This window comes from Myxine glutinosa, chromosome 2 (assembly GCF_964187855.1).
Source record: "Myxine glutinosa chromosome 2, kmMyxGlut1.1, whole genome shotgun sequence".
In the NCBI taxonomy this organism is placed as follows: domain Eukaryota; kingdom Metazoa; phylum Chordata; class Myxini; order Myxiniformes; family Myxinidae; genus Myxine; species Myxine glutinosa.
In genome coordinates this window covers 266,350,663-266,369,593 of record NC_136262.1, presented here as the reverse complement: position 1 = coordinate 266,369,593, position 18,931 = coordinate 266,350,663, and the positions used below count along the sequence as shown (strand labels likewise).

At 37.6% G+C, this 18,931-nt stretch overlaps 1 protein-coding gene and 1 pseudogene across 1 annotated transcript in view; both read right to left on the bottom strand.

Moving 5' to 3' along the window:
- Nucleotides 1–18,931, bottom strand: part of GALC (galactosylceramidase) — a 105,064-nt gene that overhangs the window by 869 nt on the left and 85,264 nt on the right. Inside the window, exons 11-13 of the mRNA XM_078772538.1 lie at nt 12,432–12,612; nt 11,974–12,137; nt 10,896–10,972 (exon numbers count right to left, since the gene is read on the bottom strand). Coding sequence (XP_078628664.1) covers nt 10,896–10,972; nt 11,974–12,137; nt 12,432–12,612 — 422 coding nt within the window. The remainder of the gene's footprint in view (nt 1–10,895; nt 10,973–11,973; nt 12,138–12,431; nt 12,613–18,931) is intronic.
- Nucleotides 14,525–15,135, bottom strand: LOC144890749 (protein yippee-like 5 pseudogene; annotated as a pseudogene).

Sequence of the window (18,931 nt, the reverse complement as noted above, 5' to 3'; positions counted from 1 at the left end):
TTTATACAGTATGTGTGTACTGCACAGTTTTATACAGTATGTGTGTACTGCACAGTTTTATACAGTATGTGTGTACTGCACAGTTTTATACAGTACGTGTGTACTGCACAGTTTTATACAGTATGTGTGTACTGCACAGTTTTATACAGTATGTGTGTACTGCACAGTTTTATACAGTATGTGTGTACTGCACAGTTTTATACAGTATGTGTGTACTGCACAGTTTTATACAGTATGTTTGTACTGCACAGTTTTATACAGTATGTTTGTACTGCACAGTTTTATACAGTATGTTTGTACTGCACAGTTTTATACAGTATGTGTGTACTGCACAGTTTTATACAGTATGTGTGTACTGCACAGTTTTATACAGTACGTGTGTACAGCACAGTTTTATACAGTATGTTTGGACTGCACAGTTTTATACAGTATGTTTGTACTGCACAGTTTTATACAGTATGTGTGTACTGCACAGTTTTATACAGTATGTGTGTACTGCACAGTTTTATACAGTATGTTTGTACTGCACAGTTTTATACAGTATGTTTGTACTGCACAGTTTTATACAGTATGTTTGTACTGCACAGTTTTATACAGTATGTTTGTACTGCACAGTTTTATACAGTATGTGTGTACAGCACAGTTTTATACAGTATGTGTGTACTGCACAGTTTTATACAGTACGTTTGCACTGCACAGTTTTATACAGTACGTGTGTACAGCACAGTTTTATACAGTATGTGTGTACTGCACAGTTTTATACAGTATGTTTGTATTGTACGGTTTTATACAGTGTGTTTGTACTGCAGTCTTATACAGTGTTTGTATTGTATGGTTTTATACAGTGTGTTTGTACTGCAGTCTTATACAGTGTTTGTATTGTACGGTTTTATACAGTGTGTTTGTACTGCAGTCTTATACAGTGTTTGTATTGTACGGTTTTATACAGTGTGTTTGTACTGCAGTCTTATACAGTGTTTGTATTGTACGGTTTTATACAGTGTGTTTGTACTGTACAGTTTATAGTGCGTTTGTAGCATACAGGTTGATGGTGTGTTTGCACTGTACAGGTTTATGCAGTGTATTTGCACTGTACAGGGTTATACCGTGTTTGTAATGTACAGTTTTATACAGTGTTTGCACTGCACGGCTTATACAGTGTGTTTGTACGGTAGATTTATAGTGTTTGTATGGTAGTTTTATACAGTGTCTTTGTACTGTACAGTTTTGTACAGTGTGTTTGTACTGCACAGTTTTAAACCGTGTGTTTGTGCTGTAGTTTTATTGTGTTTGTACTGCAGTTTTTTTACAGTGTGTTTGTGCTGTACAGTTTTATACAGTATGTTTGTACTGTACACTTTTTTCCAGTATGTTTGTACTGTACAGTTTTTACAGTGCGTTTGTACTGCACAGTTTTATACAGTATGTTTGTACTGTACAGGTTTTTACAGTGTGTTTGTACTGTATAGTTTTATACAGTATGTTTGTACTGTACAGTTTTATAGTGTTTTTGTACTGTACAGTTTAATACAGTTTGTACTGCACAGTTTTATACCGTGTTTGTACTGTACAGTTTTATAGTGTTTTTGTACTGTACAGTTTAATACAGTTTGTACTGCACAGTTTTATACAGTGTTTGTACTGCAGTTTTATACAGTGTGTTTGTATTGTACGGTTTTATACAGTATGTTGTACTGCACAGTTTTATACAGTGTGTTTGTACTGTACAGTTTATAGTGCGTTTGTCGTGTACAGGTTCAGTGTGTTTGCACTGCAGAGGTTTATACAGTTTAGTTGCACTGTACAGGGGTATACAGTGTGTTTGTAATGTACTGTTTTCTAGTGTTTGTACTGCAGTTTATACAGTGCTTGTACTGCAGTTTTATACAGTGTGTTTGTACTGTACAGTTTTATACAGTGTTTGAACGGTAGTTTTATAGTTTGTATGGTAGTTTTATACAGTGTGTTTGTACTGTACAGTTTTGTACAGTGTGTTTGTACTGCACAGTTTTAAAGCCGTGTTTGTGCTGTACAGTTTTGTACAGTGTTTGTACTGTACAGTTTTGTACAGTGTTTGTGCTGTACAGTTTTGTAGTGTGTTTGTACTGCACAGTTTTAAACCGTGTGCTTGTGCTGTAGTTTTATTGTGTTTGTACTGCACAGTTTTATGCAGTGTGTTTGTACTGCACAGATTTATACAGTGTGTTTGTAATGTAGAGTTTTATACAGTGTTTGTGCTGTACAGTGTGTTTGTACTGTACAGTTTTATAGTGTTTGTACTGCACAGTTTTATGCCGTGTTTGTACCTACTGTACAGCTTTATACAGTGTGTTTGTACCTACTATACAGTTTTATACAGTGTGTTTGTACCTACTATACAGTTTTATACAGTGTGTTTGTACCTACTATACAGTTTTATACAGTGTGTTTGTACTGCAGTTTTATACAGCGTGTTTGTACTGCACAGTTTTATACAGTGTGTTTGTACTGTACAGTTTTATACTGTGTGTTTGTACTGCACAGTTTTATACAGTATGTGTGTACTGTACAGTTTTATACGGTATGTTTGTACTGTACAGTTTTATACGGTATGTTTGTACTGCACAGTTTTATACAGTATGTGTACTGTACAGTTTTATACAGTATGTTTGTACTGTACAGTTTTATACGGTATGTTTGTACTGCAGTTTTATACAGTATGTTTGTACTGTACAGTTTTATACGGTATGTTTGTACTGCACAGTTTTATACAGTACGTGTGTACAGCAGTTTTATACAGTATGTTTGTACTGCACAGTTTTATACAGTATGTGTGTACTGCACAGTTTTATACAGTATGTTTGTACTGCACAGTTTTATACAGTACGTGTGTACAGCACAGTTTTATACGGTATGTTTGTACTGCACAGTTTTATACGGTATGTTTGTACTGCACAATTTTATACAGTATGTTTGTACTGCACAGTTTTATACAGTACGTGTGTACAGCACAGTTTTATACAGTATGTTTGTACTGTACAGTTTCATACAGTACGTTTGTACTGCACAGTTTTATACAGTATGTTTGTACTGCACAGTTTTATACAGTATGTGTGTACTGCACAGTTTTATACAGTATGTGTGTACTGCACAGTTTTATACAGTATGTTTGTACTGTACTGTTTTATACAGTACGTTTGTACTGCACAGTTTTATACAGTGTTTGTACTGCACAGTTTTATACAGTATGTGTGTACTGCACAGTTTTATACAGTACGTTTGTACTGCACAGTTTTATACAGTACGTTTGTACTGCACAGTTTTATACAGTACGTGTGTACTGCACAGTTTTATACAGTACGTGTGTACTGCACAGTTTTATACAGTATGTGTGTACTGCACAGTTTTATACAGTATGTGTGTACTGCACAGTTTTATACAGTATGTGTGTACTGCACAGTTTTATACAGTATGTGTGTACTGCACAGTTTTATACAGTACGTGTGTACAGCACAGTTTTATACAGTATGTGTGTACTGCACAGTTTTATACAGTATGTGTGTACTGCACAGTTTTATACAGTATGTGTGTACTGCACAGCTTTATACAGTATGTTTGTACTGTACTGTTTTATACAGTACGTTTGTACTGCACAGTTTTATACAGTACGTGTGTACAGCACAGTTTTATACAGTACGTTTGTACTGCACAGTTTTATACAGTACGTGTGTACAGCACAGTTTTATACAGTGTGTGTACTGCACAGTTTTATACAGTACGTTTGCACTGCACAGTTTTATACAGTACGTGTGTACAGCACAGTTTTATACAGTATGTTTGTATTGTACGGTTTTATACAGTGTGTTTGTACTGCAGTCTTATACAGTGTTTGTATTGTATGGTTTTATACAGTGTGTTTGTACTGCAGTCTTATACAGTGTTTGTATTGTACGGTTTTATACAGTGTGTTTGTACTGCAGTCTTATACAGTTTGTATTGTACGGTTTTATACAGTGTGTTTGTACTGCAGTCTTATACAGTGTTTGTATTGTACGGTTTTATACAGTGTGTTTGTACTGCAGTCTTATACAGTGTTTGTATTGTACGGTTTTATACAGTGTGTTTGTACTGTACAGTTTATAGTGCGTTTGTAGCATACAGGTTGATGGTGTGTTTGCACTGTACAGGTTTATGCAGTGTATTTGCACTGTACAGGGTTATACCGTGTTTGTAATGTACAGTTTTATACAGTGTTTGCACTGCACGGCTTATACAGTGTGTTTGTACGGTAGTTTTATAGTGTTTGTATGGTAGTTTTATACAGTGTCTTTGTACTGTACAGTTTTGTACAGTGTGTTTGTACTGCACAGTTTTAAACCGTGTGTTTGTGCTGTAGTTTTATTGTGTTTGTACTGCAGTTTTTTTACAGTGTGTTTGTGCTGTACAGTTTTATACAGTATGTTTGTACTGTACACTTTTTTCCAGTATGTTTGTACTGTACAGTTTTTACAGTGCGTTTGTACTGCACAGTTTTATACAGTATGTTTGTACTGTACAGGTTTTTACAGTGTGTTTGTACTGTATAGTTTTATACAGTATGTTTGTACTGTACAGTTTTATAGTGTTTTTGTACTGTACAGTTTAATACAGTTTGTACTGCACAGTTTTATACCGTGTTTGTACTGTACAGTTTTATAGTGTTTTTGTACTGTACAGTTTAATACAGTTTGTACTGCACAGTTTTATACAGTGTTTGTACTGCAGTTTTATACAGTGTGTTTGTATTGTACGGTTTTATACAGTATGTTGTACTGCACAGTTTTATACAGTGTGTTTGTACTGTACAGTTTATAGTGCGTTTGTCGTGTACAGGTTCAGTGTGTTTGCACTGCAGAGGTTTATACAGTTTAGTTGCACTGTACAGGGGTATACAGTGTGTTTGTAATGTACTGTTTTCTATACAGTGTGTTTGTAATGTACTGTTTTCTAGTGTTTGTACTGCAGTTTATACAGTGCTTGTACTGCAGTTTTATACAGTGTGTTTGTACTGTACAGTTTTATACAGTGTTTGAACGGTAGTTTTATAGTTTGTATGGTAGTTTTATACAGTGTGTTTGTACTGTACAGTTTTGTACAGTGTGTTTGTACTGCACAGTTTTAAAGCCGTGTTTGTGCTGTACAGTTTTGTACAGTGTTTGTACTGTACAGTTTTGTACAGTGTTTGTGCTGTACAGTTTTGTAGTGTGTTTGTACTGCACAGTTTTAAACCGTGTGCTTGTGCTGTAGTTTTATTGTGTTTGTACTGCACAGTTTTATGCAGTGTGTTTGTACTGCACAGATTTATACAGTGTGTTTGTAATGTAGAGTTTTATACAGTGTTTGTGCTGTACAGTGTGTTTGTACTGTACAGTTTTATACAGTGTTTGTACTGCACAGTTTTATGCCGTGTTTGTACCTACTGTACAGCTTTATACAGTGTGTTTGTACCTACTATACAGTTTTATACAGTGTGTTTGTACCTACTATACAGTTTTATACAGTGTGTTTGTACCTACTATACAGTTTTATACAGTGTGTTTGTACCTACTATACAGTTTTATACAGTGTGTTTGTACTGCAGTTTTATACAGCGTGTTTGTACTGCACAGTTTTATACAGTGTGTTTGTACTGTACAGTTTTATACTGTGTGTTTGTACTGTACAGTTTTATACTGTGTGTTTGTACTGCACAGTTTTATACAGTATGTGTGTACTGCACAGTTTTATACAGTACGTGTGTACAGCACAGTTTTATACAGTATGTGTGTACTGCACAGTTTTATACAGTATGTGTGTACTGCACAGTTTTATACAGTATGTGTGTACTGCACAGTTTTATACAGTGTTTGTACTGTACTGTTTTATACAGTACGTTTGTACTGCACAGTTTTATACAGTACGTGTGTACAGCACAGTTTTATACAGTACGTTTGTACTGCACAGTTTTATACAGTACGTGTGTACAGCACAGTTTTATACAGTGTGTGTACTGCACAGTTTTATACAGTACGTTTGCACTGCACAGTTTTATACAGTACGTGTGTACAGCACAGTTTTATACAGTATGTGTGTACTGCACAGTTTTATACAGTATGTTTGTATTGTACGGTTTTATACAGTGTGTTTGTACTGCAGTCTTATACAGTGTTTGTATTGTATGGTTTTATACAGTGTGTTTGTACTGCAGTCTTATACAGTGTTTGTATTGTACGGTTTTATACAGTGTGTTTGTACTGCAGTCTTATACAGTGTTTGTATTGTACGGTTTTATACAGTGTGTTTGTACTGCAGTCTTATACAGTGTTTGTATTGTACGGTTTTATACAGTGTGTTTGTACTGCAGTCTTATACAGTGTTTGTATTGTACGGTTTTATACAGTGTGTTTGTACTGTACAGTTTATAGTGCGTTTGTAGCATACAGGTTGATGGTGTGTTTGCACTGTACAGGTTTATGCAGTGTATTTGCACTGTACAGGGTTATACCGTGTTTGTAATGTACAGTTTTATACAGTGTTTGCACTGCACGGCTTATACAGTGTGTTTGTACGGTAGTTTTATAGTGTTTGTATGGTAGTTTTATACAGTGTCTTTGTACTGTACAGTTTTGTACAGTGTGTTTGTACTGCACAGTTTTAAACCGTGTGTTTGTGCTGTAGTTTTATTGTGTTTGTACTGCAGTTTTTTTACAGTGTGTTTGTGCTGTACAGTTTTATACAGTATGTTTGTACTGTACACTTTTTTCCAGTATGTTTGTACTGTACAGTTTTTACAGTGCGTTTGTACTGCACAGTTTTATACAGTATGTTTGTACTGTACAGGTTTTTACAGTGTGTTTGTACTGTATAGTTTTATACAGTATGTTTGTACTGTACAGTTTTATAGTGTTTTTGTACTGTACAGTTTAATACAGTTTGTACTGCACAGTTTTATACCGTGTTTGTACTGTACAGTTTTATAGTGTTTTTGTACTGTACAGTTTAATACAGTTTGTACTGCACAGTTTTATACAGTGTTTGTACTGCAGTTTTATACAGTGTGTTTGTATTGTACGGTTTTATACAGTATGTTGTACTGCACAGTTTTATACAGTGTGTTTGTACTGTACAGTTTATAGTGCGTTTGTCGTGTACAGGTTCAGTGTGTTTGCACTGCAGAGGTTTATACAGTTTAGTTGCACTGTACAGGGGTATACAGTGTGTTTGTAATGTACTGTTTTCTAGTGTTTGTACTGCAGTTTATACAGTGCTTGTACTGCAGTTTTATACAGTGTGTTTGTACTGTACAGTTTTATACAGTGTTTGAACGGTAGTTTTATAGTTTGTATGGTAGTTTTATACAGTGTGTTTGTACTGTACAGTTTTGTACAGTGTGTTTGTACTGCACAGTTTTAAAGCCGTGTTTGTGCTGTACAGTTTTGTACAGTGTTTGTACTGTACAGTTTTGTACAGTGTTTGTGCTGTACAGTTTTGTAGTGTGTTTGTACTGCACAGTTTTAAACCGTGTGCTTGTGCTGTAGTTTTATTGTGTTTGTACTGCACAGTTTTATGCAGTGTGTTTGTACTGCACAGATTTATACAGTGTGTTTGTAATGTAGAGTTTTATACAGTGTTTGTGCTGTACAGTGTGTTTGTACTGTACAGTTTTATACAGTGTTTGTACTGCACAGTTTTATGCCGTGTTTGTACCTACTGTACAGCTTTATACAGTGTGTTTGTACCTACTATACAGTTTTATACAGTGTGTTTGTACCTACTATACAGTTTTATACAGTGTGTTTGTACCTACTATACAGTTTTATACAGTGTGTTTGTACCTACTATACAGTTTTATACAGTGTGTTTGTACTGCAGTTTTATACAGCGTGTTTGTACTGCACAGTTTTATACAGTGTGTTTGTACTGTACAGTTTTATACTGTGTGTTTGTACTGTACAGTTTTATACTGTGTGTTTGTACTGCACAGTTTTATACAGTATGTGTGTACTGCACAGTTTTATACAGTACGTGTGTACAGCACAGTTTTATACAGTATGTGTGTACTGCACAGTTTTATACAGTATGTGTGTACTGCACAGTTTTATACAGTATGTGTGTACTGCACAGTTTTATACAGTGTTTGTACTGTACTGTTTTATACAGTACGTTTGTACTGCACAGTTTTATACAGTACGTGTGTACAGCACAGTTTTATACAGTACGTTTGTACTGCACAGTTTTATACAGTACGTGTGTACAGCACAGTTTTATACAGTGTGTGTACTGCACAGTTTTATACAGTACGTTTGCACTGCACAGTTTTATACAGTACGTGTGTACAGCACAGTTTTATACAGTATGTGTGTACTGCACAGTTTTATACAGTATGTTTGTATTGTACGGTTTTATACAGTGTGTTTGTACTGCAGTCTTATACAGTGTTTGTATTGTATGGTTTTATACAGTGTGTTTGTACTGCAGTCTTATACAGTGTTTGTATTGTACGGTTTTATACAGTGTGTTTGTACTGCAGTCTTATACAGTGTTTGTATTGTACGGTTTTATACAGTGTGTTTGTACTGCAGTCTTATACAGTGTTTGTATTGTACGGTTTTATACAGTGTGTTTGTACTGCAGTCTTATACAGTGTTTGTATTGTACGGTTTTATACAGTGTGTTTGTACTGTACAGTTTATAGTGCGTTTGTAGCATACAGGTTGATGGTGTGTTTGCACTGTACAGGTTTATGCAGTGTATTTGCACTGTACAGGGTTATACCGTGTTTGTAATGTACAGTTTTATACAGTGTTTGCACTGCACGGCTTATACAGTGTGTTTGTACGGTAGTTTTATAGTGTTTGTATGGTAGTTTTATACAGTGTCTTTGTACTGTACAGTTTTGTACAGTGTGTTTGTACTGCACAGTTTTAAACCGTGTGTTTGTGCTGTAGTTTTATTGTGTTTGTACTGCAGTTTTTTTACAGTGTGTTTGTGCTGTACAGTTTTATACAGTATGTTTGTACTGTACACTTTTTTCCAGTATGTTTGTACTGTACAGTTTTTACAGTGCGTTTGTACTGCACAGTTTTATACAGTATGTTTGTACTGTACAGGTTTTTACAGTGTGTTTGTACTGTATAGTTTTATACAGTATGTTTGTACTGTACAGTTTTATAGTGTTTTTGTACTGTACAGTTTAATACAGTTTGTACTGCACAGTTTTATACCGTGTTTGTACTGTACAGTTTTATAGTGTTTTTGTACTGTACAGTTTAATACAGTTTGTACTGCACAGTTTTATACAGTGTTTGTACTGCAGTTTTATACAGTGTGTTTGTATTGTACGGTTTTATACAGTATGTTGTACTGCACAGTTTTATACAGTGTGTTTGTACTGTACAGTTTATAGTGCGTTTGTCGTGTACAGGTTCAGTGTGTTTGCACTGCAGAGGTTTATACAGTTTAGTTGCACTGTACAGGGGTATACAGTGTGTTTGTAATGTACTGTTTTCTAGTGTTTGTACTGCAGTTTTATACAGTGTGTTTGTACTGTACAGTTTTATACAGTGTTTGAACGGTAGTTTTATAGTTTGTATGGTAGTTTTATACAGTGTGTTTGTACTGTACAGTTTTGTACAGTGTGTTTGTACTGCACAGTTTTAAAGCCGTGTTTGTGCTGTACAGTTTTGTACAGTGTTTGTACTGTACAGTTTTGTACAGTGTTTGTGCTGTACAGTTTTGTAGTGTGTTTGTACTGCACAGTTTTAAACCGTGTGCTTGTGCTGTAGTTTTATTGTGTTTGTACTGCACAGTTTTATGCAGTGTGTTTGTACTGCACAGATTTATACAGTGTGTTTGTAATGTAGAGTTTTATACAGTGTTTGTGCTGTACAGTGTGTTTGTACTGTACAGTTTTATACAGTGTTTGTACTGCACAGTTTTATGCCGTGTTTGTACCTACTGTACAGTTTTATACAGTGTGTTTGTACCTACTATACAGTTTTATACAGTGTGTTTGTACTGCAGTTTTATACAGCGTGTTTGTACTGCACAGTTTTATACAGTGTGTTTGTACTGTACAGTTTTATACTGTGTGTTTGTACTGTACAGTTTTATACTGTGTGTTTGTACTGCACAGTTTTATACTGTGTTTGTACTGCACAATTTCATACTGTGTTTGTACTGCACAGTTTTATAGTGTTTGTACTGCAGTTTTATATAGTACATTTGTACTGTACAGGTTTATACAGTACGTTTGTACTGTACAGTTTCATACAGTGCATTTGTACTGGAGTTTTATAGTGTTTGTACTGCACAGTTTTATACAGTGTGGTTGTACTGTACATTTTATACAGTGTGTTTGCACTGTAGGTTATACAGTATGACTGTACTGTACAGTTCTATACAGTATGATTGCACTGTACGGTTGTATCCAGTATGCATATACTGTACAGTTTTATACAGTATGCTTGTGCTGTACAGTTTTATACAGTATGGGTGTGCTGTACAGTTGTATACAGTATGATTGTCCTGTACAGTTTTATACAATGTGATTGTACTGTACAGTTTTATACAGTGTGTTTGCACTGTACAGTTTTACACCGTGTGCGTGTACTGTACAGTTTTACACCATGTGCGTGTACTGTAAAGCTTTATACCATGTGCGTGTACTGTACAGGTTTATACAGGGTGTTTGTACTGTACAGTTTTATACAGTTCGTTTGAACTGCACATTTTATACAGTAAGTTTGTACTGTACAGTTTATACAGCCCGTTTGTACTGTACAGCTTTATACAGTATGTTTGTACTGTTCATTCTTGTGCAAATGATAGGGAGAATAGAGCAGAATTTCCACAAGATATGGACATTGATACAATTGTTCTTTGCATTATAGGCATACCTTAACCTTGAGAGTAAGCGAATACCACTCCCCAGATCGCACATGAGCCTTGCCTTGGGCCAGAACATTCTTTCCAGCTGCAGAAAATGAAGGAAACCATCGGAATCTCCATCAAACGTTTAAACAGCAGTAATGAACAAACAAGAAGACGTCATGCGGAGCACGATATTTGCAAAATACGCCCCCCCCCCTCCTCCCCAAGAAAAAAAATTCCATTGATACAGCAAATTGTCCATTTCATCAAGATTAAAATTGACAATCTTGATCAAAGCTCGGGTCAATAGGAAGAAAAGTGACGATTTTTCAAATGAAAAATGATAATTTTGGAAGTTTGACCTTGAGTTGACCCTAAAAATAGTTGGTTTCCCTATTTAGTGACAATGTGCAAATGCTGTTGAATTTTCAAGTCAATTGGATGAAAATTGATAGTTTTCAGATAAAAAGTGATGATTTTGGAAGTTTGACCTCGAGTTGACCTTTGACCTTTTGACCTAAAATAGTATCTTTCCCAATTTTGTGACTCGATATGCAAATGCTGTTCAATTTTCAAGTCAATTGGTTGAGAATTGACGGCTTTTTAGATGAAAATTGATTTTAAACATTTGACCTTGAGTTGACCTTTGACCTCAAAAATAGTTCATTTCCCAATTTATTGACTCAATATACAAATGTTATTCAATTTTCAAGTCAATCGGATTTAAAATGGCGATTTTAGAAATTTGACCTCCAGATGACCTTTGACCTCAAAATCAATAGGCTTCTCAATTGGGACGACGTATACAACTTGGTGAAGTTTCGTGACGATCGGTTTAGAATTGTGACCTGTAGGTTGGTGACAGACAGAACCATAAACGGAACCGACCAATGTACTTGAAAAATCTTCGATTATGCAAGTAATAAATACATAAACAAATAAATACATAAACAAATAAATACATAAACAAATAAATACCTTTAGCTTTCCCTCCCAGAACTCTTCATAATTGATGCGACTTGTTTTTGTGCATGCACTGTCAAAATTTGTCCACCGGTCACACACAGCGAAGGTGACATCAAGCGTCGAGCTACATTCACTCACCAAGATCGTTGGTAACGGAAAAAGCACCTTCCGCCAGAATCCACAGGTAAATGCCACGAGCAAATGCGACGTTTTCACCCCCGACATCCACTCGCACGGCCACGAACACACCACCCGTGCCAGACGTCTCCATGAGCACGTCACAGGTAACCATGACGTCAGTCCTGGAAAAGGAGAAGAGCTTCTACCATGAGGGACAAACCGATAATTGAACCCAAATCTCGTGTTATAAATCTGGTTGAACTGGTAATTGTGCGTCATTCAAACGAATCGTTAAACCACGACTTCCTATCAAATCACAATGTGACAATTTAAATTACAATTTGCCTTTTCAATCGATTGTTCGTCTCCATCATCGTTCGAGTAAGAACACGTGTGTGCACATCAGCGTGACAAACACACAATTTAGGCTTCAATTATTGCGTTCTTAAGAGCTGCCAGGTGGTGTAACCACTTACCAATTGTGGTTGCCGATGACACTGATGGTCTGACTTGCGTCCATTTCCCAGGTAATGGGGCGCGTGGTGATGACCTGACGCAGGGTGGAGGTGTGGGGCCCAGGATCCGAAAGGTTGGTGAAATACTCAAACACCCCTGTTTGGTCGGCAAAGTTCGGTGCCTCGCTGAACTGGGGATACACTTCATGACCGGAGAAACGGATTAGAAATCACGACCGCAAAATGATGCCAACCAACAGTGGGGTCTCTTTGGAATGAAAAACATTTCTGTGATTGCTTGTTATATTTAAAATTGTTCAATGGAGACCCCTCATGACACCTCCCAGAACACCCTACAGTGTGAGTAGGAGAATAGGGCCTCTGAAACGTAACTAATTTTACATGAAAGTGAATGGGGAAAGTGTTGGAACTTATGGACCACCCACCAAAAACCCAAAAACATCCGTCTATTTTTCCCTTTCCCATCTAAGCCATTAACAAAGGTTAAATCCTCAATAGATCCCATATTTTATTTGAACTCAGAGCCAACTTTGAAAAGCCAATAAATAATATAATTGTTTATGTTCTATTTTATGGAATCACTTGATTTTCTTATTGAACTTATAACCATCGAGAATATTGAAAATAGTATGTTTGAACTTGGTTCTTCGTTTACGTATCTTTGTTGGGCAGAGATGAAATGATAAACCCCTCTTATTGGTCTTGTCTGATTTCTTCCTGAGCCCACCCACTTTTTTACTAAGCCCTGCCCACTTTTATAAACCCCACCCACGATTACATCATTTCCAGTAAAGCCTTGCCCAGGCTTGCCCAGAGATTGTCTCAGGGAATTTCCAAAGGAAACCACACCCACCATTCTTCCACAAAGGGTTGAACAACAGGCTAAATTTAAACAACTTTTTACTTTTCTTGAGAATGGACGACTGTGCTGAGCTTGAGTGGGATGCCTTTGGACTTCCTTGGAGTCCGACTACCTGTATGTGTGGAACTAAACCTTCAAATTGATGAACTGGATTCAAACCTCTTATCAATGGAGGTAAGAGTTTCTTTTCATATTCATAGTTTGATTTATGCATATAATAATCTTGTATCTTACTATAATTCACCAAATGTCCGTCCGTCTGTCTATCTATTCAAAGTTACTGCAAAAACAGCTGAACCGATCGCAACGATATTTTGGGTGGGTAATCCTGGGATCCCCAGGTGTAAAATAGGCTATTTAATTTTTCCAATTTCAGCTTTGGTCTCCAGCATTCTTAGGTTTGGACTCCCGCATAACATTTGCGTTCACATATCGTTCATTGTGACGATGTTGTTTTCCCGGGTGCCGCACAAACGGCTGCACCGATCGGACTCATGACCTCGGACAAAGACCTTTTGTAAGGACACGGGTTGAATCCCTGCTTGAGAGAATTCCAACCCCCTCCCTGCCATCACGGCCGTCTCTCCAACTCACAATCCCACGAGATATGCGGAAAGGACGACCCAAAACCATATAAACATCATTAAACATCATTCGTATATAAACATCATTAAAAGTAAATAATGACCTCGGCCAAAGTTCAATCTCTACATGAGGGAATTCCACAGCTATTTGGGCGGTGTTACGCCAACAGATCGCGATCACGATTTGAAACACGATGGAATAATATTTACCGATATGAACAGTGATGTGGCTTTTATTGAAATTCTAAAGATACCGTTTAGATTTTGATGATTTGCGTGTGATATGATTTAACAGATGTTTATATGAATGAATGAATGAATGATCGTTTTAAGGCCATTTTTCCCCGCTAGAGCGGGGGTTAGCCTTGCGGGCCCCATGACAATCATGGTTCCCTGTTTGAGGCAATGTTTTTTATGGCCGGATGCCCTTCCTGACGCCAACCTTTGGTCGCCTCTTACGATGCGCAGGGAAAAATTGATTCTGAAAATAAACAGATTGTTAGGGGAAAAATGAAGTTTGTTAAAGGAAAAAACACTGTTCAGCAATAAAAGCAATATTTACCATTAAGGATGAATGTTAAGCAAACAATTGTGAAAAAGCATCTTAAAAATATAGAATTAAGGAAGAAAAATAACAAAATGTCGCATACATAAATTCTGATTAACAAGGGCAAGCAAAAGGCTGGTGGATGATAGCCGAGGACAACAGAGTAATCTGTGGGTTGAGAAGTAAGGCTAATCGAAGAATTGGGGGAAATTATCGCGCTCAAGAACTGTCTGAATGAACAAGCTCTTCAAAGCCTTCGCTCTCACGCACAAGGGCTCTTTCAAGTATGACGCGACCTTCCTTGTATCGCTGGTCATCCTCAGTGGCAAACTCAAACATCCATCCAAGCTTGCTCGTGCATTTCTTACAGCTCACATCTCGAACCATGTGCCGACCAGTCAGCATGCCACGGTCCTGGACTTCACTGAATGACAGGTTCACAACCTTGTTGAAGAGGAAGGCCTTTCCTGTGGCTCCAGTGAAGCGAGTGGAGATAAGTTCTGCTCGGTTAGTGAGGATGGTGTCACAGTTGGCACATGAGAAGAGCCGTGTGCCACCGATGTGGTCCAGAAATATGCGACCCATTGCGCCGTCACACGCTCGACTCGTCGGCGATGCTGGGACACCGGAGATGCTGGGACACCGGATATAAATCGTTTAAAATAAAAAAGCCTTCAATTTCTGATATTTTACCTTTTCATTTGGGCCTCCCAATTGAAGCCCCGCCCGCAGGGCTCGTACCGTTGCTAGTTAAATGAATACATTGTTATTTTCTCTCACAGGAAATTGTATCTGAGATACAAAATGAAAATACTGCTTTTACCACAACTTGGGGTGAAATTATTGATTTGTTTGAAGACCTTTTGAACAACCATGACCCACAGAACGAGTTCTACCTTGATAATCCAACCAAAGAGTTATACCTTGGAGACTCACTAAATTTGGGAAAAACATGAGTTCTGCCTAGATGGTTCTAAATGTGGAGCCTACCTTGGAGACTTTGAAAACTGGTTTCATTTTGGAGACTTTGCTTGTGGGGTCCATCTTGGAGACTTCCTATTTCGGATTACGAAATCGGACTGCTTTCGGATTACGCGAAGAACACTCTTTGGATCCTAAACCAATGAACAATGTTCTTTGTTTGATGGTGCTTGATGAAAGGTATTTTATGGGTAGTTCCTTGGGTAGATGAATTATGGGTAGATGGGTAAACCCATATTATGGGTAGATGGAAGGAAAAGGAAAGGTAGTTCAATTAAATCAGCGGACCAGATGTAATCAACCCCTTTGGAAACAACCTTCCTTCTTTTAAACTTTGTGATTACTGGTCTATGTAATTCGTCAGCCAAAAGCTTTTAAGTCTTGATGACATCATTAGAGCGTAATAGTTTTTTTGATAACCAAGCCCAAGTCTCAATTTAGCACTTATCAATTTTTTCACAATAAACCTATCAACTTTCTCTCTCAACGTTGGATTTTGTATCAAAGACAAATGATACAACATTTCTCTGCTTCATGTTTTTCATCCAATGTAGTGGTATTCCCATAATCAATATCGTGCTTCATACACACTTCATCAACCCTATTTATAGGTTTAGACCAAGGTTTAGGATTGTCAGCCTCATCTAATCTTTTATCCAAGTTTGTTCCTGGACCACAGAAAGAATACCCCGGAAGGTGTAATTCCCCTGGAATTCCAGTTGTTGTAAATTTACTCCCCGACAAAAACTTTTGCATATCTCCACCACTTTTATGCTTAGAAATGAATTGACACTTTTTAGAGCCACACACTCGACATATTCCTTTTTGATAAACTCCATTATTTTTACCTTTAACATACGATATATTTTTAGTATTAGTTTTCTTTTTACACTCAACACAATAGCTCATTTATTTATGAGAGAAATTCATAGAGTGCAAAAACCTTTTTGGTTTTCAACAAATACATTTCTATCTTGATTTTTAAAACATAGAATCCGAAGGAATGCCTTCACTCTCTCCTCCATTTATTTAGGGGAAAAAAATAAATAAATAAATTTTATGACGTGTATATATATATATATATATATATATATATATATATATATATATATATATATATATATATATATATATATATATATATATTAGGGTGGGCTTCAAAAAATCAAAATGCAGAGTTTCGCCGGGACATGGTCTATTTTTGTTCCTTTTGGTGTCAAAGGAAACCACACCAAATTTGAATGGAATCCAATAATATTTAGGGGTGCCACATCAGTGATGAATTTTCCCCCATGCAAAAATAGGAATTCCCATTTTTTGGGCTGTATATACACAAAATAAATACATAATTATATATATACATTAAATATAATATTAAAAATAAATATATAGTAAATATACATTAAATAATAAATATACATAAATACACATTATACATTATATATATAGTTATATACAATATATTATACATACAGTTTTGAGACTTCCTATGATCACTATCTGGGCAATTTTCATGCATGTTTTGTACAGGTTCCCGGGGTCAGGGGTACGCTTTTTTAGTGTGTAATATGTAGGCCTAACCTATTGACTGTGGTTCTTTTGTAGAGAGTGACCCTGTGGAGTAAGAATTAACAGGATTTTACCCACATTCTTGCTTATTTTGCAGATATGGCATGTGCTAGTACCAGTGTTTCATTGCAAACTCGGGCTCAGGATAATGTGTATCTCATTGGGTCCACTTCTGGAGATGCCATCAAAGGTGCCAAGCTCCCGACTGTGCATCAATCTCTTGTCCTGTTTTTCCATCACCTGAAGAAGGAGAATCGCACTGCCCGGGAGAGTGCAACTCTCACCATTGAAGAGGTTGTGAAGTTCTGGGAAAAAGCTCACCTACCTACAACGACGAAGCAGCACTGCATCCATCGTTTGGAGAGGCTATATGAAGAATGGAGGAGCCTCCAAAAAGGTGCAAAGCGGGGTGGTGCGACCCAAGAGAAAAAGGAAGCATCCTTCAAGGCCTCCTTGGAGAAGACGTTTGATCTTAGGCATGCAGATTCGGAGGCCATAATCACCAACCCCGAGGACAGGAAGTTTCTTCACGATCAATTCTCAGAGAGGAAGGCTTCAATGGGATCTGTAGACACTGTGTTGGAAGCAAAAACGAAGCAAAAGAAAGAAAGGGAAGAAAAGGAGAAGACTAAGGCAGAGAAGGAAAATAAGAGACAGGAAATGGTCATGAAGGGTGCTACTGCTATGGAAGTCACAGACTCTGACTCTGAGACCACGGCACAGGCTGGTTCTTCATCATCTGATGGTGGGATATCTCGTCCCAAGAAAAGAAGGCCTATCAACATTGTCACTCCTGAAGTCGCAGCTTCTTTGGATCGTACGAAAACAAGTGACCGAATGGCTGTCCACAACTTGGCATCCATTTGTAGAGCAGTAGGATGGGATCCTGCAGAGCTGGCACTGAACCGATGGACAGTGCGGCGGAATCGCATGATGCATCGATGCAAAACCATGGACGAAATAAAAGAAGCATTTCATCATAATGTGCAGGGTCCTTTAGTGGTCCATTGGGATGGAAAGCTTCTTCCCGATGTCACTGGAGATTTTGTGCATGTGAAGGTGGATCGTCTTCCAATCCTTGTGTCCAACCAGTACCATGGAATGGAGCAGCTGTTGAATGTTCCCAAGTTACCTGATGGGGGAGGACAAGCTATGGCAACCGCTGTAGTGGACACACTGAAGAGCTGGAACCTTGTGGGCAAGGTGAAGGCTTTGTCTTTTGACACAACGGCCAGCAATTCAGGTGTTCGTGGAGGGGCTGCTGTCCTCATTGAAAAGAAGCTACAGACTGAACTACTTCATTTGGCTTGCCGCCATCATGCGCACGAAATCATTCTGGGAGATGTTTTCACCACTCTTTTCGGTCCTTCATCAGGCCCTGATATCCAGCTTTTTAAGCGGTTTCAGGCGAAGTGGCCGTCCATTGCCCATCACCAACCAAAAAATGGATTCACAGATCCTGATACGGCAGCTGAGTTTGCACAGAACAAACAAACATGATGGATGAAGCTCTGGAATTTGCTCTTGTGTGTTTGAAAGATCAGCAGCCACGAGATGATTATCGTGAACTCCTAGAACTGACTGTCATCTACATGGGAGGAATCCCACCTCGTGGAATCCGGATCATGGCTCCAGGAGCAATGCACAGAGCCAGATGGATGGCAAAAGCACTATATTCACTACAGGTGTTCATGTTTCGGTCAGAGTTCCACTTGACACTTCGAGAGGCGAGAGAACTCCGAGCCTTCAACATTTTTGTCTGCCTTGTGTATGTACAGGCTTGGTTTCGGGCTCCACAAACTATTGAGGCTCCCCTGAATGACATTAACCTCTTCAAGAAGTTGGAAAAGTTTGAACAAATCAATCAGAAGATGGCTCAGGCAGCCTTGAAGGCACTTGGCCGCCACACGTGGTACATGAGCCCAGTACTAGTGGCATTTGCATTCTTTGACACCAG